The sequence below is a fragment of the Talpa europaea genome (assembly GCF_964194135.1).
Source record: "Talpa europaea genome assembly, chromosome: 9".
Classification (NCBI taxonomy): domain Eukaryota; kingdom Metazoa; phylum Chordata; class Mammalia; order Eulipotyphla; family Talpidae; genus Talpa; species Talpa europaea.
Genome location: NC_140076.1, coordinates 95,989,685 through 96,015,429, shown reverse-complemented (window position 1 = coordinate 96,015,429; position 25,745 = coordinate 95,989,685). Strand labels below are relative to the sequence as shown.

The window sequence follows — 25,745 nt, the reverse complement described above, 5'->3', positions numbered from 1 at the left end:
GCTGTGTACCTGGTAAATCCCAATAAAAGCCTGCAAAAGCCACTGAGGGCTCCAGGACTCCTCCTTTTACCCTGTCTGCTCAGGTCATAGAGATCCTGCTCTGTGTCCTCTTGCCATTACAGGCTGCTATTGGGGAAAGGAGGGTGGGTGTGGAAGAAATGCAACCGGGCAACCCTCTAGTTAAAAAAGGAAAAGAGGCAGCAAGGCACACAACAAGGTAGCTGGGCCATAAGACAGTCCCACACAACAAAGAAGTTACGCAGTGTATTGAAGGGAAGTTATTGAGACTGAAGCTGAGATTCCAAGGGGAGGCCTTGTTTTCTCTGTCCCTTTCATCAGATCATGGGCAGGCTTCTCAGCCTCTTTCTAAAGCACAATAATCACAGGAAAGGCACCATCCTTTGTTCTCTGATGAGGCCCTTATTGAGATGCACTGTAGCATTTTGTTACTTGCTAATGATGAGCTTGTTATTGGTAGGGTGCAGCCTATTAATTTAGGTTATTTGTCAAATCCTCCAGCCTAGGGTTGAATGAGACATGTGATTTGAACACACTCAATGACTATGTTTAGCGCTGAGCAACGGGGAGTTTCTATAAAATCTGTCTCTTCTCTCCTGGCAGCGACCTTTTGTAACTCAGTGATCCAGAACCTAGAGTCAAATCCTCTAACCAAAATAGCCTGGAGGGCAGCAAAGCCTTTGCTGATGGGGAAAATCCTCTTTACTCCAGATTCCCCTGCGGCACACAGGATACTCAAGCATGTAAGATCCCAGCTGGTTTTGTCCCCTCTATCCTGGGTAACTCAGATGAGTGAGTGAGTGACTGAGCGAGTGTATTTTTTCACTGTGCTCTCCTAGTAGCCAACCTCATGTTTGTTTTTTGCTACACAGTCCTGGGCTCCTCCCGCATCCACAAGCATCATTGGAATGCTTTCAGCCAGTGCCCCTGCCTGGGCCTCCTCAGGGCAGCCCACACTGAGGTTTTTTCCCACCACCTAAACACAATTCCTGATGAAAGGGTTCACAGATCTCTGAATCCTGCCTACCGGGAACAGACAACAGGGAGGAAGGGAACTATAGTATTTGCTCACAGGGAGTCCAAGTCTGACCTAAATGATGTTCTGAGACAATAGCACCATCAATTTTACAGTTCCTCTGAGATTCTGAGATTAGATTCTGTCCATCTGGGAGGCTGAGACATAGCCGCTTGTTCTAGGTAACAGGACTGGGAAAATAAAGCCACTTCTTTGAAAAGCCTTCCCCAAACATTGAGGGTTTGTAGCTGGATCAGGGAAGATACAACCAATGATTCTCTGACATGTTTTTCTCTGGTCTTGTCCCAATCTCTGCCTGCTTTTAGGCCAACTCAACATTTGAAGAGGTGGCACGCTTGAGAAAGCTGGTCAAAGCCTGGGAAGAAGTAGGACCCCAGATCTGGTACTTCTTGGACAAGAGTGTACAGATGACCATGATCAGAGTACGGATGATATTAGAGGATGGGAGGGTGGGGGAGAGAGAAAAGGGCCTAGAAAATTCCATGTGTTCCCTTTTCTGAGCAGTTAAGCACTACTGGAGTGAAATCAAAATAGAACAGGCCTGAGTTCTATCATCAAGTGGAATGGTTTTCTTTGGGTGGTTTAGGGTAGATGAAGATTGCTCAGGCTTTTGCACCAGTGGACTTTGTGGCTATCACCTGCGGCCTCAATTGTGCTAATGCAGGAGGAGCTTGAGATCATGGGCCAAGGGGGTGAATGCCTGATGGCGGGCACTTGGAATATGATGTGGGCATGCTCAAGTGTGCACGCCTGAGCCTAGAGGCTGAGGACGTAAGGGCAACATCACTCAGAGGATGGCTGCAGTAGAGAATGACTACAAGAAGATGAACAACAGTGGAAGGAAGAGACCACAGGAGAACACCAGAGAAATCCCAGAGGAAAGGGCGTATAGAGATTCCAGGGGGCCCAAGTTGCTGTCTCCCTGCTGGCTTGTTTCCCCTGCGTACTATTAAAAAACCTGTAGGGATGATGCCAAGGGCTCCAAGTTTCTCTTTTAAGCTGCCTGAACCGATGGTGAATCTACCCAGCTTGGGAGGGTTGCAAAGCACATAGCAAATATATTTCTTCAATTGAGGAAAATGTAAAAACTGCCATAATACTAGTGATTTTCTATAATTTCTTGCTTTTGTGATTCACTTGAGGATCTTACATTCAAAACAGTATTACCCTAAGGGGCCAGGTCTGTAATGGAAAAAGTGGTTGAATGTGTCTATCTGCTCTAATTTCCAGCTCTGCAAAGGAGATGAGTCCTATATAAGGGGATAGGTCAAGGTGAACAAAAACCCTTAAGAAGAAAAAAACTTCCCATATTGCATTTCCCCTGTCCCTCTCCCCTCATCCCCAACAAACACATCTTCCTTTTACTATCGTGATTCTTCCATTTCAGGGGAAGGGCATAAGTATTATGCCTTATAATGGAAGAAAACCCACTCTTTGGGAGACTTAAAATCCATATCCCTATTTTTTTTTTTTTTTAAGTTGGGAATGGCCCAAGAACAAGACCAAAGATCCCGTGGAGTTTCTGAATGTTGTAACTGTATTCCTTTTTCCCAGGACACCCTGCAGAACCCAGCAGCAAAAGACTTTTTGAATAGGCTCCTCAGTGAAGGTTTTCCTGTGGATGCCATGCTGCACTTCCTATATAATGGTCCCCAAGAGAAGCAGGCTGATAACTTGGCCAACTTTGACTGGAGGGATGTATTTAACATCACTGATCACTCTCTACGCCTGGTGAATCAATACCTGGAGGTAAGGGATAGCAGTTCCCTGAGATCCCCTGATGGGTGGAACCAGAGAAGCCTTAGCTAGTCAGGTAGTCTTGAGTTTCAGCTCTCATTTTCCTCATTGAAGAAACAGGAATTCCTGCAGCCCCTCAAACAGTGCTGACTCTTGTTCTCTAATAGCTTGTCCACATGTCAACAGTCCCCTCTTCACATGTCCCATCTCCTAACAGTTCCACGACTCCTTCCTGACTGCTCTCCCCGCCCCCTCATTAGCCCACCCTGTCCTGTTAGCCATTGCTTTGGTGTGTCATTGGCTAGCACCCAACAAACCTCAGCCCATCAGACTCAACATGTCTAAGGCCAAATTTGTGTTCACCCTCCCCATAAAACCTCTCCTCCTCCAGCATCTCCAACCCTGACTACTGTCTCCAAATTCCCAAGTAGAGATTTTAGTGTCACCCTGAATCCTCTCTCTTTCACCTTTCAGAGTAGCCATCCTTTATTGTTATTTTGTGCCACATCTGTGCTAAGTGCCTTTCCTCACATTAACTCCTTCAGTCTCACAACAGAGGGATGCAGAAGCCAGACATTAAGAGGTTAAATAAGACCCCCCTTACCCCACATTTGTTAGGTGCAGCAGACAGGATCCAGATCTGGTGCACCTGAATTCAGAGCTTGCCCCTCATCCATCTCTATGTCCTCTGTCATGTCCAATCACTGAGGACAATTCTGCATCCAGTTCCAGCGTGTGGGAGTCTCCCCCACACAATCAAGCAAATCTCCAATACCAGCTGTCCTATAATTCAGCTCAATTCTAACACTATCTACCTGGAGGTAAGATCTGATTCCACAGGTTTAGGTCTCAGACCCACACTGCACCCACCTGCACCTCAGATGCCAACCAAAAACCTAGATTGCCACCAATACTTTTGACAGACTAACTATAGATCGGAGGTCCCCACTATGCCCTCCTTGGGTCCGATGACTTCACAGAACTCAGGAAAACATTGACTTACTAGATCACCAGTTTATTATCCAAGGATGTAACTCAGGAACAACCAGATCAAAAAGATGCATAGGACAAGGTATGTGGGAAGGTGTGCAGAACTTCCATGGCCTCTGAGGACACCATTCTCCAACTTGAAAGCAATCTGAAGCCCTTCCTTTGGTTTTTAAGGAGGCTTCCTTATATAGGCAGGATTGATTATATCACCAGCACTGGGGCTGATTCACCCTCGGCTGCCTCCCCTTCCTAGAGGATAGATAGGGGTGGAACAGAACATTCTATTAATCCTTTAATCACTGAATTGGTTTCCCTGGCAACCAATGCCCATCCACAGGTGCTTTCCAAAAGTCACCTCATTAACATAACAAGAGACACCTTTATCACTCTCCTTGGAAATTCTAAAGGTTTAGGAAATTCTCAGTGCCAGCACCAGAGAGGAACTTCCACTGTATATTTCTTATAAATCACAAAAGTAGAGCTGTGTCTACTCTATCCCCAAAGTATTTCTCAACATCTCCTCTCCTTTCTGGCTTCTCTGGAGCCATCTCTCCAGCACCCTGTCCTAGCAGCTTTTTCCTCACTACAGTCTCAGGGCCAGTTAATTCTCAATGAGCCTTTTAGGTAAGTGCCATTAATATCCCATCTTACAAATGTGGAAAGTGAGGCACAAAGAGTAGGGTTTTAAACTCTGGTAGTCTGGCTCTAGAGATCGAATTCTTAACCCTTTAAGCAGTTTATATAAACAAAACACAAACAAATTCTGCTTAGGAGGAGGGGAAGGGCAGCATTGGTGAAACCAGGCCCAGCCACTGAGCTGCTCCTAGCTGCTCCTCTAGGGATTATGAAGCTGCCAATCACATCCCTCCTTAGCCACCAAGACTTCCCACTGCATGCCATCCCATTAGCTGAGCTAGGAGCTTCTAAGCAAAGACCACAGTGGCCACAGGTCAATGGCCCTCAGGGGATCCTGAGAGGGGGTGATGGTGGCAAAAGCCCAGCATATGATTATGATAGTTTCTGATCTACCTGCCATTGGGGAGGGGGATGAACTGAAAGGAGAAGGTAGTGTGGGGAGGGTAGAAATGCATGAAGAAGAAAGCAGTCTTCACATTTGGTTCTGGATTATTCTGCTTTTGTTCTTCTGTTTTGGGAAGTCTAGCAGGGTCTCAGAGATCCCTCAACCCCCATCCTGAGGAATGCTCAGTATCAGGCAAGGGATGGAACCCCTCCCTGAGGGCTTTAGGAGCCTCCCCAGGACAGTTGGCAAGTTTGTCTCTTCAGGGGCTATTTGAGGATGATGGACACTCTCCTTTTCTGACTTGTACCATAGAACTGTGCTGCTTCCTCCTGAGCCAGCCTCTCTGTGCTCTTTCTCTGCTATGACAACAAGAAATAAAATTATTTCAGGGAAATTAAGCAAACCCTCTTTAAAATGAAAAGCATGTCAGTCTAAGTCAATGTGCACTCAGATGTGATATTGAATAAAGGCAGAAGCTCCAAGAACTAAGCAAAACTTTAAGCCTTTTGTCTTCATAGGAAATGGGAATGACTCAATAGGTCATTTCTCTTCAACTAATAGAAGGGCTAAATCCCCTTTCTTTCTGCTTGGGTGAGGCCTTAGTTACTGGACATTCCATTGAATAACCTGGAGAGTGTCCTATTCCCTGGGAGCTGCCTTGCTGGGTCATTTGTGTGTGATGTTAGGCTGCTGCTTGTGGAAACTTCTTACCCATCCAGTGGGGACAAATGGGCCTAGATCTCTGCTTCCAGTTAGCTGTATCACCCTGAGAAAGTCATATTACCTGTTAAAACTCAGCGTTTTCTGTAAAATTCAGGTCATAATGCACCAGACCTCACTGGGTTATGTTTAAGGACAAAAGGAGGGAAATGTACAGAGTCCTCAGACATCATGCTGTTGTGTGGCTAGGCCTTTGTGTAAATTCTCTGCCCCTGGCTCCCTCCTCTGTTAGGTGGTGATGTCCTCCTTTCTAGGTGTGGTGATGTCCTCCTTTCTAGGTGGCTGTGAGAGCCAGGGCGTGGCAGAGACGTTCAGTGCTGGGCAGTGCTATAAACTACTTGGATTGTCTACCCCTGACCCACAGACCACGTGAGGAATGTACCTTCCTCTCAGATTCCAAAGCTTTGTATACACATTAACCAGGGACTGTGAGGTTACTCTTTACATTAGCCTTGGTGAATTGGCTTGGCATCAGGACTGCTAGACCATTCCTGAAGGAGAGTCCCAATGGGAGGTTCTCCTGCCATTGTGGCACTTCTGTGGATGATGGTCCAGTGCTCTAGAACTTTACTTATCCTTGGAATACCTCCTCAATAGGGGACTTTGATAATATTTTATCAAATTGATGTCATTAATTGATGTCATAAATTTATCAAATTGATGTTTATCAAATTGATGTCATAGCAAGTTCTGTCTTTCTCCTGACCCTTTACGCTTAGCAGGGATAAAGAAATGATCAAAAGGCAGACCTCATGGTTCCAAGGTGGGCAGTGGACAAAGGAAAGGGGCAATGGTGCCATCACCTTTTGGGAAGTCTCCCATCTCTAACAGATGGAGAAATTCCTTCGAACAGGCCTTCCAATCACCCTCTTTTCCAAATCTAAGGAGGCTGAAAGCAAATGAGTCTTCCTAAAGGTAAATACCTTAAACTGGTGTGTCCATGCTTTCATAGTCAGAACTTACATTTGTCTTACGTGTATTTGACTTCTGGGGAAAAGCACAATTGGAAAAAATTAATAAATAATTTCTCTGATTACCTAGTCTTTGTTGGCAAAAGGTTAGGCCTGGCACAGATGGAATACTATTTAGCATTCACAGTGTATTTTAATTTCATAGTGTATTTGAATTTCAGGTCTTGGATTTCATATCAGGAAACTGAATTCAGCCAAACTTTAATATGACAATACCTCTGGTCAGGGCATAAAATTGTACTTTAACCATTCACAGCTACCTTTCCCTAAGTCTTGAAAAACCATGTATTCATGAAGGCCTGTCAACACAGTCGCTGAATGTGCATAACTCTTTATTTTCTACATGGTGATTATCTGCTGGGTGAAGTATCAGTAGTGGGGTTTTAGGGACTATTTTTCCTCAGTTCTTTGCATGCTCCCATCTGCAAGCCTCTACCCAATAAGAATGTACTCAAAGTGTGTTTTTCAAGCTAGCCTAAGAAAAACTAGGATCACTAAGATAAAGCTACTGATCACATAATATCTTTACAGTCAGATGTACAAATACTTTTGAACTATCTGTCCTATTGCATTCTTCTATTGATTCATTGACCAGCTATACATTAGGAGGTGAGGGAGAAATTGACACAGAGGTGGGAAAGGCACAGAAATCCACACCATGATGGCAATATCATTCCAAGGGTCATGAACTACATGATAGGAAACTCAGGGGCAATGACCTTGTTTTATGCCTTTTTGATATTTCAGAACAGAATGAGCTAGGGGAGGACAATGCATGGGGTTGGGGGTGTGGGGGTATGGCCAGGGTTTTGGCAGGAGGGAAGGGACTTGCACATGAGTCAACCATGCTCATTGGGCACTTTTATTTTATTTTTTTAAGATTTATTTATTTATGCATATAAGAGCTGGGGTATAGACCAGAGATGTGTGTGTGTGGGCGGGGAGGGGGGCGGTGAGAGGATTCACCAGAGACAGAGTGGGGAACAGAGCAGGCAAACTGACTGAAATACACTGCTAAGTGGAGCTGCAGGCAAGACAGTAGAGGTCTGCTTCACCATGTGGTTTCGCCCTGACCGGCCGGGGATCGAACTCATACTGTAGAGGCCGCAGATTGCTTCATGGTGCAATGCTAAACCCCTTGCGCCACCAGGGAGGCCTACATTGGGCACTTTTATATGTCAGCTCGTGCGATACTCCTGACTGCCTGCCGGGTAGGCACAATTGTCATCATGTTATAGGATTGACTGTTGACTAGCCTGACATAGCACAGCAGATAAGCAGGGCATCCAAATACTGTCTGACCCCAATGAGGAAGTTCTATAAAATGAAGATGTTCTCAGTATGTATCATTTGGGTAAATTATACAGTGAATTGGATGAAAGCAGCACTTTCTTCAGGATAATAGACATATTCTGAATGGATCATACCTGTTTGAAAATAACTAGAGTTAGTGGGCCTCCCTGATGGCACAGGGGTTAAAGTCTCAATGCTATCAAGCTATTGCCAGTCACTGCAGCATGAGTTGGATCCCCAGCCAGGGAACTATCCACATGGCACAGCAGACCTATCCTAGCTCACCCACTGCTCCCCTCAGCAGTGTATTTCAGTAGATCTGCCTGTTCTGCTCACCACTCTCTCTCTGGTGACTCCTTTCACACACACACACACACACACACACACACACACACACACCCTCCCCCTGCTGCATCTCTGGCCTATACCCCAGTTCTTGTATACATAAGTACTTAAAAATAAGTCTTTTGAAAAATATAAATAACTAGAGTTAGAATAGGAAGCCGAAAAGACTTGAACTCATTCTGACATCCATATATTTGCATCTGAATAAATACAATTAATCCCTGACCCCTAGAAGGTCATATTTTATTGGGAGCATAAGCATGCCATTAAATACCACTACAGTAGTGGTATCCCAAAGGACTGCCAAAATAATAGCTCAATCTGATGCAATAGAAACAAGTTGCACAAATCCAGATTCAAAATGTCACAAATCCTCCAGACTGTCAATTCTTCCTCCAAATTATCTCTGAAATCCCTCCTTCCTTGCCAAGTATGCCCTTTGTTCACAGAAGCCTGTATCATCTCTCCTGGCTGGTCACCTACCTCCAGGGTCTCCCTGCTTCTGTTCTGCTCTCATCTCTCTCTAGGAAGATCTTCCTAAAACCACAAGTTCACCATAACCTACAGTCTAAAGCCCCTCAGTGACCCCCTCATTGCTGTAAAGTCCATCCTGGTGCAGCCCCTTTACCACTCTCCCAAGTTCTAAGGGGATGGCATGCTCCCTGGACCTCCCACCTTGTACTGACTGACCCTTCTCCTCGTTGCCCCTCTCCCAACCTCAGGACTTACCTCCTGCTTTGCAGGCCTTGTTCTAGGCACCTCCATCATAACTCTTGATGATCATTTGTTCATTGCCTCCCCACTCCGCTAGACTGAATCTGTGCTTATTTATCATTTGATTTCCCGACTCACCTTAGTAGAGCTGCAGTGGCATAGAGTAGTCACCCATAAATGCCAAATTAAAACTGAAAATACACTTATATCAGGTTTTAAGGATCAAATGTGCCAGCTAAGCAAAACAGAAGGGCAATTTCTGACAGACGGTAGAGCATAAGCAAAGCGCCGAGTATGAACCTGCAGGTCAAGTTTAAGAGAAGCAGATAGTCTGCAGAGGCGGGTGGCTAGAGCATCTGGGGAGTGGGTGGGTGTGGGAAGAAACAATAATGTCTGGAGATGAAACTAGAGTGGTCAGCTGGCCTGGTTTGTGCAACATCACGGTCTCACTGCCTGAAAAATGAGGATAATAACGAGCCGGTGATTGTGTGGTATTCAGAGTGTGCCTGGTCCAGGAGTTTGCAACAAGATGTGCATTCACTGGTCTTTCTCTAGTCCTGCTGATTATTAAATATTTTGAATATAGTGGCACCCCACCTTCCAGGGTTGTAGGGGTGATTAAACAGGAAAACTTTGAGAATTACAGTACTCCGCCAGGTGAAGATGTCCTCCCTTAGAATCAGCTAGGCAGCAAGCATTTCTGATGGCTTATCCCAGTGTGAGGCTCTGTGCTCCAGCTTGGCCTTTTTATTTGTTTCATTTATTTATTTTAAAAACTGACTTTTTTTTAACAGCTGTGTATTTCCTGTCCCTTTGTTTTCCAATTGTGGTGCATTTCCTCACTCTATGTGGCTGAACATCTCAGATATTTTTTCACAGCACCCAATGTCTTCAGTAAAATTTATTGTTGCACCTTTGACCTCTGTGTCACCATCCCACCAACTCAAACAGCCCAAAGCTATTTTATCCAGTGGCTTTTTCCATGTCATGGGAAATTAATCTTGAGTGTTATAGTCTAGATCTGCCAGGAAATTCATTCTGGGATATTTGCCCACATCCACTGGCATTTTTCAAAAGGAACCCCAGGTGTCTACATTAACACCAGCAGGACCACTTCAGGCCTCCACTTGCATTCATCAGCCTCTTTGTTCTCAGAGTTTGAAAGTTAAAGATGTCAGAGGCAGGATGACAGAGCCAACATCTCAAAGGATGTAGCACCTCCCTTCCCCCCAAGACCTGGTCCCTGACATGTCCTGGATGCATTAGTCAAACTATGTCAGCACAGGGTGCCAGACCCTTTGGAGTATCAAGTTCAAACAAAAAGAGAGGTTTTCTTTCTTTGCCTCCACTGAACAGCATCTCCCACTTAATAGATAATTTAATTTATCTATTACTTAATGTGTTTAAATTAGACTCAGAGAGGTCGCAGTTGAAGAAGGGGACCTGCTGCTACTGCGGTTTTTCCACCCAAGGAGGTATTTGTTTTAGCTGTGTAAACAAATGACCGAGTTCTGAGAGATCTTGAACACAGCTGCCTGCCCTGAAGAGAGCTCAAGCCCCTTCCGCCAGGGTGAACTCTGTTTCCTGTTGAGTATCAGAAAAACAACCCACATGGACTTGCAGGACTTATGTGAACTTCAAATGGTGGTAGATCTGCCACCTGGTCTTTGCTACAGCAGTTGGGACAGAAGGGGACAGGGACCCCTATTTTTGCTTTATTGCCCCTGTCCTTTGTAGGGCTTTATGATGGTGCTCAACGTTCTGAACTCTGGCTGCACATTTGGCCAGAATCTTCCTCTGAGGTCATAAGACACTGTTGTTTTTATTCACTAAAGATGCCCTTGGGATTCTTCTCCCAATGGTGGTACTACCTTTGTTACACCCCTTCTACTAGCCCATTCTTATCTGCCTCCAACTTCCCTAACATCCACGATCACATGGATTTCTCTTTGTATGTAACCAAATAGCTTTTATATATAGACTCCACAGTGTCAGCCAAGTTAGAACCTATTATATTTTAACTCACAAGCTTATCACACCAAACCAAATATGTCAAAATCAATGATCTCAGCTCAGGGTCTGATCATTTGTCTTTGCCTCCCAAACACAGTCGTGTACACACTTGCACAAATATACATGGCCATTAGGCAAGATTTTAACACTGGGGACAAGGGCAACGTCCAGCAGGGAGTGAGGCCATGTGCTGTGAAGCGGGTGGCCTCCCCGTAAGATACAAGGGTACATCATGTCAGACCTCAAACCATAACCCAGGAATGTCTGACTCATGTCCAAAGTGTCTTCCACAATTGCTCTGCCTTGACCTCAGAAAAAAATATGAGGATAACAGTCTAAATCAGCTTCCTAGGTAGATGCCTTTCACTTGATGGCCAATAAGCGGCTAGTAAGTAACTACTGTGAGTTAGGAGTCATCTGCTCCACACTGCCTAGATGGGGATAGGGGCCTTTGACTTCTGTCCATAGCATCATTTTAGCTAAGCAAAGGAGGTTCTGTGGATTGGCTTAGAATGGCTGTATTCACAGACATATAATTTAAAGAAAATAACCACATTCCTCCCAGGATAAACAGCTGTCATGAATGAATAGTAACCTAGCAGGGGCTTAAAAGCCACTAGCCTCTGTTGACTTTCAAGATATATTGCAAAAACAGTAATAAAATGGTATTGGGTGAGCCCTCGTTATTTGTGAGACAGGTTAATATCCTAAGTGGTTAAATTAGGTTTTCTGCAGTGGAAGTCTCTTTGTCTCGTTAAACCTCCTACTGAGCTTGGGGTGATCATTTTAACTGACCTCATAAGATGCTTGTGAGGTTCAAGGGGTTAATAAAACAGAGTGCTTGGACCAGCTTGGGCACATATTGTGTCTCCAATAAGCATCAGCTTTTACTCTTACTGGGAGACTGGTGGACCTTCCCAAACAAGTCACATGATCCTTAGCCCACCTATGGGAGTGAGGGATCTCAGCTTTACAGAGAGAAACAAAGGTGCCTAGGAAACAACAGAGAGGAGATGACTCTTGGGCCTTTGTCTCTTAAACACTATGTGGTACCACTTTCCAAGATGGTGAAGATAACCCAAGTTTGACAATGGGTCAGATGTCTCAGGGTAGATATGCACATTGGAGAACCTTTTAAGTTTTGTTTTTCCAGAGAATATCAGGGTACCAATCTAGGGAGACACAGCAGGAAATATGGCTGTGAATCAGTGCCTGATAAAACAGCTGGGCTGGAGCCCATGTCATCACAGGACTTAACAATGTCACTGAAAACATTGGCCACCTATTCCAGTATAGATTTCCCTTCAGGACATGAAAGCAGAGTTCAAAGAGAACAAGGTTAGCAAGCTTGCAAAGTCACGTTACTGAAATGTATTTGTTTTTATTAGCTATTTTGCTTCAATGAGAGTTATGCTCTCATTAGGATTTTAGCAAAAATTTACTTTTTACTAATTTCTCCTGGTTTATAATCTGATTGGGGTGTCCAGGGCAATACTCAAAACACACACTGTCATAAATGTATACTTCTTACAGCATTGGGGACTCCTAAATTTAAATCAGTTCAATTCTGGAAATGCTTACTAAGTTCCTGTTGTGAGAAAATACTATTCCAGAGACTATAGTGAACAAAACATGGTCCTCTGATCTCCAGAACCTTACTATCTCTAGAGCTGCTGACAATATAATAACCTGTAGCCACACATGGCTATTTAAATTAAATAAGGTAGAAAAGTCAGCATCTCAGGGGCACTGGCCACATTTCAACTATTCAACAGCCCTGTGTGGTTCCTGGCTGCCATATTAGATAAAGCAAGCATAGAACACTTCCATCATTGCCAAAGTTCTGCTTGACAGTGCTGCTCTCTTGGATGGGGCAAAAGAACTCTTGTTCAGGAATTCTGTTGCCCCTTGTTTGTGGTTGGGATGTGGTTTACTCGTAGAGACACCTGTGGGAACAGCACTACCCTTCAGGTTTGACATTTGAAGTCATGGATTTAGATTCTGCTTCTGACTTAAATTGACCTGAGGTAAGAATGTTGTCCTTTTTGATGGGAATTTCTTCACCAGTAAAGCCGGGACATCAGACTACATGACCTCTGTGACTCCTTCTGTCCAAATACCCTTTTTGTGAGTAAATTGATAGAATTGTGTTTGTGTGTGTGTGTGTGTGTGTGTGTAAATGTATCCTTGTTAAAAGATTCTGCAAAGAATTTTCATCTCCCAAGATAATTTTGTTTTTCATCTTAGAAATTTAATTTTCAAAAAGAAAAGGAACAATTTCCTAGTTTAATTGTCAAGACTAAAATTCTATACATGAAATCCTAATCTCACCAGATTAATTTAAAAATGAAATTATTTTATTATTCATCTTTGTAGAACATCAAAATCTCCCTAAAGGAAACTTAAATGTGTTTCTTTTCTTTCTTTTTAAAAAATATACTCTAGCAGTTCAACTTTTTCCTCCGTGTCCGATTCTCTGTTCCTGCAATGGTGCTGTTGAGTTAAATACTGACAAACACCAGGAACCAGGTCCTTGGTCTTGGATGGTGGTGAATGTTTCCAAGTTACATTAGAAAGAAATCATAAAACAGCAAACTCTACTTTATTTATATCCAGAGAAAATGAACATTTATAGGCAATCTCTGTCATAAGGCACTTAAGTCCTTCATCCCACTTAAGAACTGGCTAATGTTAGGCTCACCAATTCCTGCAAAATAGTTTAATAAAAAATTCCATTTCCCTTAACTCTATGATGTGTGACTGCACTTACTATTATTTCTGAGAGAAATGCCTCTTCCATTGCCTTTTAAAATCACTGTCTTCTTAGTATAATGTCACTTAGTGTAATGTTACTTGGCCCTGCAGACTCTCTCATGTTCCCCATTCTTACATCAGCTAGAAAACTAAGTCTCCTTTCTTTTTATCTACAAGTCTGAGGACAGACAGTAGAGATGCTTGCAAGCACGCGGAAGGCCCTGGACCTGGCTACCCTTGTCTCTCTTGATGTGATAGGTAGCACTTGGACCTTATAGTAGAAAGTGGGGAGGAAACAGGATCCGCTACTTGAGCTGCACAAGTGCGGGCAGGTCTCCTTATGTCCAATTTTCTCTTCAGTAAAATGAGAGTTCTGTGTGAGAGTTGATTATTCCTTTAAGCCATTTTATCAGCTGCCTTCTAACCCCTTTCCTGCTAGCCCCCATTCTTTCACCAGTGATCTTTCAGAAAAATGATCTGATCCCATGAGTCATAAGCTTGCTCAAAACCTGACAGTCGCTCCCTATAGCTTTTTTAGATTTGCCTGGTTGTAGCACAGAATGCTGTGTCAATTAGTTGGTTACCCTCTTGTACAGGGAGGTCTTCCAGTGGGTCTCCACACACCTTCCTAGTATTCATCTCCCACCACTCACTTCTGTTCACCTACTCGCTTTTCTGCACTTGAGAACACCCCAGAAACCATTTAACAAAATGCTGATGCCCTTGCCCTCCTCTTGAGAACTTGATTTCATTGTTTGGAGTAGGACCGGAGTATCAATTACCAGGTGATTCTGGTAGCTTTGCAGCCAAGGATGAAAACCTTGAAGTCTCCAGCTACCTCATGTGCCATTCACTGTGACTGAGCTGAGCTTTCCCTGCTTTCTTCCCTTCAGCTAATACTGGCTCAACCCCTTCTTCCAGGAAGCCCTCCTATACTACTCCAGGTAGACTTAGCTACCCCGTCTGCTACCCTGGTTTTTCATTCATTAGTACCTGGCCATTCTGCATTACTATTGGTTTTCTCGAAGCGTCTCCCTCATTAGATCTTGAGTTTCTTTCAGGATGAGATTTTATCTTTTCTCCACACAGGCTCTGGCACATTGCAGGCTCTCCATAAGTATGTGGTGAAGACCTCTTGTGAGTTTGGTTCTAAGAAAGGGACATTGACACAATAACCCTAGTGTATAAAGGAAAAGAGGTTAAGGGAAAAACTAGACCCAAGTACAAAATAATGGTTTAACATATCTATAAAAATGGACAATCTCTAATATTCAAATGTTTGAAAATTTTCATTGTGCTCTTTTGTAGGTAATGAATTTTTTCTCTTCCAGGGAGAGAGAAAAGACATTAGGAAAGTGCTCCTCCACCCACATTGCTTGTCATGAAATTGTAACTGGAAATGATTCTCTGACTAAGTCATTTTGGCTCTGTGTGATTTTCTCTCTTCCTCCTGTTCTTGCCTCAGCTGGTCATCCCCCTGTGTTTCCTGCGAAGCGGGAAGGTTCAGCACTAGGTCTTTCTCTCTCTCTCTCTCTCTCTCTCTCTCTCTCTCTCTCTCTCTCTCTCCTCCCCCCACCCCCCACTCCCTTTAATCGGCAGGCTTTCAGATCTTCAAAGCAGCCTGTGTCCAATGTGACCCCACTCCCTCGCCTCCCCATGCTGGGGAGTGAGCACTGTGAGTATTTTTTGTCATTTTGACGACTTGCATATTTGGACAGCCGGAGAGTGTGACCCTCACCAAGTCTGCAGGGATGAGAGCGAGTCAGCGTTTTCCAAGCCCCCTTTCACCCCAAATCCAGACACTGAAAAATTGACACCAGACCCCAGAGTTAAACAAACAGAAAGTTTATAGTTCTCCTTGCATTTGACCCATCCCCCGGGGTAGCAACCCTGGTCTTCTGCCTTTTTTGGCAATTGAGTCCTTGCTGTTGGTGTTCCTCAAACTCTCTCAACCTTTGTGATTATCTGCAGTGTTTGGTCCTGGACAAGTTTGAAAGCTCTGAAGATGAAATTCAACTCACCCAACGAGCCCTTTCTCTGCTGGAGGAAAACAGGTTCTGGGCTGGTGTGGTGTTTCCTGACATGCATCCCTGGACCAGCTCCCTACCACCCCATGTGAAGTACAAGATCCGGATGGACATAGACATGGTGGAGAAAACCAATAAGATCAAAGACAGGTGAACGTTTCAGGAAAACCCAGAAGGACCTGGGCATCCCCAGGGAGGTGAGGCAAGGAAAGAGGGCTCTTCTGGTCTCAGGCCACCCATCTCTTCCTGGGGGCAGGAGGGCTATTTGAAAAAGTAGAGAGACACCTGGGTATCAAAGAATGAAATTAGCCAATTGGATCTAGGAGATCTCAGCTATCCTGTCTTCACCCCTCAGCTCAGCACTTGAACCTGGCTGGATTTGTGCAATTTGAAGATGGATACCTCTAGGTATTGAATCATCTTCGCACAGAGATTCTGACAAGGTCACTGGGAAATTACGTTTAGTACAGAATAAGGGATTGAGACTGCATTCAACCTATGCATCAATAAAGTTAAATAAGAGGAAATATGATTTGTAATGCTCAAGATAGAGTCCCTGATTGAATGTAGTTACAAGTCATGTGTAGCTAATATAATATTATAACAGATTTAAACATGAGTTAGAAAATGGAGCCCAATAGTTTGGAAAAGTTTAAGGGAATGTCTTTAAGAGAGCGAGTTCTAGGTTACCTCATCCCTCCCTCTGGTTTCTTCTTAGGTATTGGAATTCTGGTCCCAGAGCTGATCCTGTGGAAGATTTCCGATACATCTGGGGAGGGTTTGCCTATCTGCAGGACATGGTTGAACAGGGGATTACCAGGAGTCAGGCCCAGGCTGAGGTCCCCATTGGAATCTATCTCCAGCAGATGCCTTACCCCTGCTTTGTGGATGATTCGGGAGTTGAGGCTTCTCACCCTCTTCCCTGACAAGATAATAAGGTTGCTGGTGGGGAATTCAGCAACTCTCCAGGGAGAAACCTGGGGGTTGGGACCACACTGGGGAGAATGGTACTATGGCTGAGGAGCCTGCTTCTCCCAAGCTCTAGGCAGGACCATAGGCACAATCTGTAAAGTGGTATGGGTAGAAAAGTGAAGGTGAAAATTGAAACAAGGGAAGTGGAATTGAGGAGGGAACAAGGCTTTTTAAATTTCCACTGCGTAGTATGTTTGGTATGTGGAAGGAGTCTGGTCAGCAGGTCTGCCCAATGATTGCCAAATTAGCAAATCAGGACTCTGCATGCAAGTAGATTCGGTGCCTAGGAGCCTTGGAATAATGCAGCTCCTTCCCTAATTAACATTCCCATGATGTACACTTAATGAAAAGGTAGAGGAATGTGTTGGATGAGCTCAGGGCCTCCCTCCTTGCCCACTGCCTTCCCCAGGCCTGCACAATTGCTGGCCAGTAGCAAGACAAGCAAGTAGCCTACTGCTTTCTGAACTTGGATTTGGGGGAGTGGAAGAAAGAGGGACAGAGAGGAAGAGGGGGCTGGGTGGGCTCGTTTACCATGGTGGATGAGGCAGAAATCCTATGCTGGCTTAGATAGCAATGCCTAGAAAACAGCTGGAAAGTTCACCATAGTGGTGTACTTGTTTGTCTGCAAGATTCAGAGAGTAGCGCAACACACAGAGTTGTAAGAAAGGAGAGTCAGATTGTCACTTGGCAAGACATTAAAAGAGAGGCCAGTATGGGCACAAGAAACCCTTTCATACCACTTTAGTCCTGTCAGTTCTCCCTCCTCAGCTCTAGAGAAAACTAAAAACCTTTCTATAGTCACTTTAGGTTTGGACTATAAGCTAAGATGAGAAATGGAGCCAGAAACAAAATTCCAGTTCTACTTTTAGGATCAGATGCAAATGGCTGGTTGGGAAGTGGCAGTAGACTATGGCGGCAATAGGAATTCAGGCCATTCAGTATGGGAGAGAGTCCTCTAGTGGCTGGCCCCAGAAATGCAGCCTTTATGACCTGATGGTCTCTTTCCCTGGGGCCATCTTGATTGAAAGGATCCCATGCTGGAATTGGGCCAGTTCTATGACAGTACAACAATTTTCTGTAGATAATAATCCCAAAGGCTTTACTAACACATCAAGTCCAGGATAAACATATGTAAAGTTCACAATAAAGTAATTGCTGAATATCAGATTTACCCTGCTTGCTGGGGTAAATGAGAGCCATGGATCTACTCCATCTATGCATGGCTGGTGGAGTCAGTGGGTCACTGATTGATGTATTGATGGGTCAGTTGCTTTCTGAAGGTGCCACGCTGATATGTTATTTTGTGCCTCTTCCTGCTTAACTGGGGTTTATACTCCAGGGTAGACAGTGTTACACTAGCAGGCTCCCTTGGGAAGCCCAATTATTGATCTCAACATCAGTAATTTGTGGTCCACACTCTTGGGCATCACTGTCAGTTAGCATATGCCTGTGTATTCCAGTCACATCATCAAGTCTGCAGTCCTTTCCAGTGAGACCTTACAGGGAAGTTTTTAACAGTGTTATATACATAGCATGATTTAATTTACACATTTTACTTATAGAGCATTCACCTAGGTTAACAAAAAAGCTACCATCTTGTGCTAAAGAAAATGTAAACCTTCAAAGAAAAAGTGCAGTGCCGTAAAAGATTCACGTCATTAAATTACCAGTGAATTTTTTCTGCCATACATTCTACCTCAGCTTTGTTTTCAACACATCCATTCAACAAAAATTTACTCCACATCTGCCAGGTACAGGGCATTCTACCACCCTGCTTCTCTCCTTTTGCTTCAGTTTTATGATCATCCTGAACCGCTGCTTCCCCATCTTCATGGTGCTGTCCTGGATCTACTCTGTCTCCATGACTGTTAAGAGCATTGTCTTAGAGAAAGAGTTAAGACTGAAGGAAACCTTAAAAAAATCAGGGTGTCTCCAATGCAGTGATTTGGTGTACCTGGTTACTGGACAGCTTCTCCATTATGTCAATGAGCATTTTCTTCCTGACGATATTCATCGTGGTAAGTTAGATGGAGAAAAATTTACATACCTTTGCTCCTCCTACCTTTCCTCCTGTTCATGAACTTGTGCTTGGATCTGGCCATGAGGGATAACATGACATGTAGCTGTCTAACCATTTTAGCCAAGGCTGAAGACAGCAATCAAGTCTCCCCAAAGAGCCACGGTGCCATAGTGTCATCCCTTCCCCCGCTTTCTGCCCAGGAAACCATAGCCTACATAGCTTTTCCGGTATCATCCTCTGGAGTATCTGGAGAAGCTGCTGTTAGCAAAGTCCAGCACAGGATGATTGGATGTGTAAAGGGGTCTCCCTTTTGAAGAAAGGAGCACGAGGAGTGTTTTCCTGGGATTACGATCCCAACCACCTGTTGGGGAGGGCATGTGAGCAGCCTTTTCAGGGTATTAGGGGAGGAGACCCAGAATATTCTTTAATTAGCATCATGGTCATGTCATTCATGGATTCACCAAAGAATACTCTGCTGCCTGCAAAATCCTCCAGATTTCTCTGTTTTAAAGGATGGAATTTGTAAGCTATCCTTTCTCAGTGATAAGGAGGTTTTATAGCTGCAGGCATGCATCAGTCCATCCTCTACAAACTTGAAGCTCCCTCAAAAGTTAGACTTAGAAATAAAACATTTCCTAATACACTGCTATCCTTCATTTTTAGTTCCTCCACAATGGATATCTTTTGTTCTTGTCGAATGATATGGACATAAATTTAGGTCATTTTTAAATAACATTTTAATGGGATATGGTATGAAATTCAGACTTTTGACTTTGTAAGCTCCTGATACAGCCTCATCAAGCTGTCCTGCCTCTTTATACCTCTGCATTAGGGAATTAGTGTTCTAACCCACAGACTGCAGCAAAGTGTCTGAATTCATGCTGAACCACATACAGTGATCTAAGATCAGTGATCAACCTGATCTAAAAATGTTCCATCATATATCCTGCCCAACCAACATATATCCAGTTAAACCAAATCCTGCTCCTTCTCTTTGCAGCAAAATGTACTAGTCTGAAGGGTTTTGGTTAGTGTTGCACTGGGATGCAGTGATCTGTGACCTTCATCAAACCTTGTGCTGGTGCCATATCTAAATGAATGCCAACATAGAGGTCAGTTTACACAACCTGATCCCACACTGGTGTGGTTTTAAATTTGCAAAATTTCCCAGAGCTTCACAAAGATGAGGAGAGAAGCTGAGGGACTTATTTTCCTCTAAGGGCACCTTGCTCCTTCCTATCCTTCAGTCTGTTCTTTCCCCCACTAGCAAAATATTTTGTGTCCTCAAAACTAAAGGAGTCAAAATGCATTAGCATTTGACTTTTGCTAATGCATCAACATGCATGACATCTTACGCATGAGAATTGGTTCAACTTATTACTGATAAATGACATTGAATTTTGCCTTCTTAAGAATGGGCATTAGGACTTCAAAGCTTTTGGGACAATGAGGTTAAGAATTTTCACCAAGAGTTTCTTGCACAATGGGGTTTCTCCTTGTGGGAACCAGAAAATTGTTCCAGTGATGACGGAAACAGTTTTCCACACCAAAATAGGATTTTCTTTTGAATGACTCTCCCATCTTTCCCTTGTCCTTCCTTCCCATCTCAACCATTCAGGAAAGAAACTGGAAATTGGGACAATGAGAAGGTTCCATTGTTATGAAAGTAGCCAGTAGAGGAAGCCCACACCAGTGAGATTGTTGGGTCAGCCAAGTGACTTTCCTCTGCCTTAAGTCAAAGAGAAAATACACAACCTTAGAAGTCTGCAGGATTTTGCTTGACCTGGAATAAGAAATTGACTTTATTTTTCTAAAAATAGCAACACACCATCTTAAAGTTCTTCCAGCTGAAAGCTACATGTTCAGTCATGGACTTGGCTTTTATCAAGTTGTATGTGATTAAGGAAAAGATGTGAGCTGTCCGGGGTGAGGTCCAAAGTAAGGAGATCTGAATCCTAATATTGACCTTTTTTTTTAGATTTCCTCAAACTGGTTTTAGTTAAGAATGACTCTCTTCAACCCTCCTTTGCCACTTGTCTTATTTTATTTTTCGAGGTGTTCTATTAGTTACTGGCAGGCAGGAGAGCATGGATGAAGGAGAAATGGTAGCAACAGTTGATAAGCAGCACATCGGTTCCATTCAACTCTCTCCTCCCCATGACAGATTTTGCTAATAGATCTCTTTCCTAAGAGGAACCCAGTGGTTGGGACATCACTTCCAGTTGATCAGAACCCATTCAAAGGATGATCCTATTTGTACCTCTATGTTGCTGAGGAAAGACAACCTATATGTTCTTAGAGTCATGTGCAAAAGGCAAACAGGACAACCTATATGTAACTTAGAGTCATGTGCAAAAGCTAAAACTCCTCATAGGCTGCCTATAACAAAGGAGAACCAAGGACTAACAAATTGGCACTTCTCAGTTTATTCTGTAATGTAATTGAGAAGTGGATCACTTATTAAAAATAGTTTGTCCTATTTTCTACAAAGTAATCAACTCATTAGTTAATGTGGAGGATACTGAGTATTGCCCACAGGTTCTATGGAGTGTATTGACATGATATTAATGGGAAGGGAGGATTAATCTACTTGCAGGTGATATGGATTAATTACTAATATTTCCCCCTATTTGTGAGTGACAAGTCTCAGAATACAAGCACAAATGATTGCATAAAGCCCAGGCCCAAGGGAAAATGCTAGAGATTATGAAATGGTCTCCACCTCCCTTTCCTTGTCCTCGTCTACTCGGTATATCCTGCAGCTCTTGATGCTCCAAGGCCCCCGTGCAGGTCTGCCTCTGCTGCACTAGGCTTCTGCATGCTATGCCCTTCCCACCAATAATTAGTGTACTGAAAGGCAGCCTAGTGTGTTACCTCCCAGGGAAAATGGCACTCATAGGGTTAAAAACTCAACATATTGAGACTTGAATGTAGAAGTTTAGACACCAAAAAAGGCTAGTGGGGAATATCCATCCATGATAGAGGGCTTCTGAGGGCACCAGAACCACTGCACAGAGGTCACCCCCTGAGGCCAGTACCCTGAATGTGTGCAAATTAATGACTCAAGTGCCTCTGGTTTCAGCATGGAAGAATCCTCCACTACAGTAATCCGCTCATCCTCTTCCTGTTTGTTGGCTTTCTCTGCTGCAACAATCATGCAGTGCTTCCTGCTCAGCACCTTCTTCTCCAGGGCCAGCCTAGCAGCTGCCTGCAGTAGCATCATCTACTTGACACTCTATCTGCCCCACGTTCTCTGCTTCGCCTGGCAGGACCAAATGACGACCAACCTGAAGATGGCTGTGGTAGGTGACTGTAGGCCACCCCTAACCTGTGGTATGGTTGGTTCTTCTGAGGGGTCTAGAATAGCTTTGGAGGACTGGTCACCTTTTGAGGGCATGCACTTTGCTTTTGGGGGACCTAAGACTAAAAGGCACAGGGGCAGAATTGGGGAAGTGGAAGCAGTCTTCATCATGAGCCACCTAACAGCTCTTCCTTACCAAACCTGCTTGATGAGTTGAGCCTGGAAAGGAATTGAAAACCAGTTCAGTTCTTGGGTCCCTTTGTGCATGCACACGAGAACAGCTAAGTCCATCTCACTTAATTTTCCTTTCACAGTGTTTGAGAAGATTCAGAAAGGAGGGAGCATGTCCCCTTGTCCCCACTGTTCTATCCAGAAAGACATTTCCATAAATTAAAAGTTTATGCTTCTCTCCAAAGGAACTTGATTAGCTCTACAAATGTCTCTATCATGTTTGGGGCCACAGTGGGGAATTTCCCTATTCTATCTGGGTTCTTCCAAAGTTGGACACAAGAATAAATGGACAGATTAAAGAGAAAAAGCCCAAATTTAATAATATATGAATGGTGAATTTGCAGTTATAAATTCTAAAGAATAATAGAGGAGACTAGGGATATTTATGCTCCATTTAGGGATCTGGGGCATCAAGAAGGCAGGGGTGGAGTGGTGGGGACTTCACATGACAGGCAAGAAAGGGTTACCTCACCCTTACTCTGAGAATAAAGATGAGCTTCTTAGATAGAGAGGACTTACTCACTGATAAACCTATATTTGGATAACACCTCCCCCCCTAGATTACATTCTTCTAGGTCATAAAATGGGGAGCAGCAGTCACTTCTCTGATTACAAAAAGGGCAGAAGCTTAGGAGTGATGATCTCTTTTTCGATTAGGAAGGCATAAGGACTTAGGCAAAGACAAAAATTTCTCAGCCTCAGGGAATTCATTGCTTTCAGCTTAAAATACTCTGCATGCCAAAGAGTTTTGAGGAGAAAGATTCTGAGAATTTAGGGGTGTCTGATTTGGACATTTTCACATGCTATGCCACTGCATGCACAAAGACTGGCAAAAATGAGCGAGCCTTACATCAGGCACTTTTTGAGAAGAAGACTCCAGAAACTAACTTGATTGCCCAAGATCTCTCTTAGTTCAGGACTCCAAAGCTAACAGCACTGTCTTTTTCACTAATTGTTTACAAAGCAGTCATTTCCGTCTTCTTCTTAACCAGGCTAACCAGCTTCCAGGCCTTGTAGTATACAGTTTTCCTTGCCCTACCCGATTGTCCTGTCCACAGTTTTTTATGTAAGAGGGTTGAGAAGGAACTGCCACCAACTCTCACTGGGAAAGATCTAAGGTCTGAATGGTTCTCATGACTCAAACTGAGTTGGTCTCAGAGCCAAGGCATCAGTGTTAAATAAAAAATTGCTGCCATTTATAGCACCCAGTTTTCTAAAATAATCACAATGGCCTAGTGGTAAGAAATCCTATGACTCCCTCTGTGAGCAGAGCCAGGCTATCCTGGTGCAGTGGGTGGAGGGACGGGGCTGTGAGGCCACACCTGGCTTCAAGGGCATGTGAATCTACCAGGAAACTTTAGCTCTTGGGGAGGATACACTACATTTCCAGTTACAGATTTCTTAATGGCCCTGTCCATGGGTGTTTCTCTTCAAAAGAACTTGAATCTGGATATCTCTACAAGTGTCTTTATCATGTTTGGAACCACAGTGGGGAATTTCCTGTCCATGGGATAGGTATGAATCTACCACAGTTAATGCCACATATAGACCTCACATGACTACAGAGATCCCAAAACTCCTTTTGGCATGACCCTTATTACTTCTTTTGGTCATCTTGGAAGCAAGGACCCAAGAAAGCTACTTTAAATGGTTTTTTTGAACATGTAGTTAAGGAATCCCTTCTTCCTGCAGAGAGACCCTCTAAACCCCACCATGGGTCTTGCAGGGAGGCCTCTGAGCAGAGAAAATGGGAGCAGCCCATCCTTTGCATGTGCTCAAGTGCTTGCTGCTCTGGGGGAACCACCTGTAGGGGCTTCACGGGGAGCTTCCTCTTCAGACTTCCTTCTGCGCACTTGATCAGTTGAACTTTTCCCGCCACAGGAAACTAAGAAAAGAAAATGACCACCCCCCCCCCCAGTCTAGAGGTGGGAAAAGCTAATAGTCAACATAATCTAAGGAGGCCGTGAGACCTCAGCAGATCATGAGGCTACCCCGTCTCTGGCCCCCAGCCTGCTCTGGGATACTGATGATTGAGGGCGCCGCTAATGGGCCCTCACAAAGCTGCACAACTTTGCTTCTTTGTCCTGCCGAGAATTGTGGGGTCTTAAGAAAGAAGTAGGCAGAAGAGGGTAAGGGAGGAAGGTGCACCCAAGGGCCTCTGGTCTTTCTGCGTGGCATGCTTCATGGTGTTTTCTTCCCCATTCCATAGAGTATGTTTCATGGAATAGGTGAGTGGCCTAGGGTGTATTGAGCAGGGATCCCTGAGACCAAAGTCATTTCCAGAACTCTCTTCCTTTGGGAAGACTGCCTTAGCCCCTCTCTTGGTGGCCTTATACCTGAACTCCACATTGACCATTTTCTTTTTCTTTTTTGGCCTCTCTACTTAAAGTGTGGGCATCTAGTTGTTGTTGGGTTGATTAAAAGACACTCTGCCCAGTCATCTATTTTTGAGCATTTGGGTTGTTTCCCATAGCTTAGCTATTATAAATAGTGCTGCTATAAACATAGGGGTGCAGGTGCCCTTCTGAATTAATGTTTCTGTGTCCTTTGGGTAAATACCTAGGAGTGGAATTGCTGGATCATATGGAAGCTCCATTTTTAGCAGGTTAAGGAATCTCCACACAGCTCTGCATAGTGGTTGGACGAGTTTGTACTCCCACCAACAGTGCAGGAGAGTTCCTTATAGAAGACTGGATCAAGAAGATGTGGTACATATATACAATGGAATATTACTCAGCAATCAAAAAAGATAAACTCATGCAATTTGCAGCAACATGGATGGAGCTGGAAGGGATCAGGGTCAGTGAAATAAGCCAGAAAGAAAAAGAAAAATACCAGATGGTCTCACTCGTAGCAGGAATTTAGAAAGCCTAAATAAGGGACCAGGAAAAATTCTAATTATAATAAAGTAAAAATCAAAATCAACAAGCAACTATAAACCAGAAACACACTATGGGGTTGTGGGGAGGAGGAGGTACTAGGATCAAAACAAGAGGGGTGGGAATTGTATGGGGACTATAACCAAGATGAAAATGTATACATTGTGCAAAAATGAAAAATGATGTAAAAAATATATAAAATAAAATAAGTCAAACAAACAAAAAAAAGACACTCTGCCCATTTGTTGTGCCCTCTTTGCCCCACTGCAGAGCCTGCTGTCTCCTGTGGCATTTGGGTTTGACACTGAGTACCTGGTTCGCTTTGAGGAGCAAGGCCTGGGGCTGCAATGGAACAATATTGGAAACAGTCCCATGGAAGGGGATGAATTCAGTTTCCTGATGTCTATGAAGATGATACTCCTCGATGCAGCTCTGTATGGTGTTCTTGCCTGGTACCTGGATCAAGTGTTTCCAGGTAAGTGTCCCCTTCCATACAGTAAAAGTATTTGTTTCTCCTGCACCCCTATGTTTATAGCAGCACTATTTACAATAGCTAAGCTTTGGAAACAACCCAAATGCCCAAAAATAGATGACTGGATCAAGAAGATGTGGTACATATATACCATGGAATATTACTCAGCATTCAAAAAAGATAAACACATGCAATTTGCAGCAACATGGATGGCGCTGGAAGGGATCATGC

At 43.9% G+C, this 25,745-nt stretch overlaps 1 protein-coding gene across 1 annotated transcript in view; it reads left to right on the top strand.

Moving 5' to 3' along the window:
- The window catches only part of ABCA4 (ATP binding cassette subfamily A member 4), a gene marked incomplete at both ends in the record, with an annotated part of 126,944 nt that overhangs the window by 39,450 nt on the left and 61,749 nt on the right, over nucleotides 1–25,745 (top strand). The window contains 10 exon segments of the mRNA XM_084242432.1: nucleotides 622–761; nucleotides 1,360–1,476; nucleotides 2,609–2,803; nucleotides 15,584–15,789; nucleotides 16,358–16,534; nucleotides 18,406–18,526; nucleotides 18,528–18,629; nucleotides 21,714–21,760; nucleotides 21,762–21,933; nucleotides 25,313–25,517. Coding sequence (XP_084098558.1) covers nucleotides 622–761; nucleotides 1,360–1,476; nucleotides 2,609–2,803; nucleotides 15,584–15,789; nucleotides 16,358–16,534; nucleotides 18,406–18,526; nucleotides 18,528–18,629; nucleotides 21,714–21,760; nucleotides 21,762–21,933; nucleotides 25,313–25,517 — 1,482 coding nt within the window.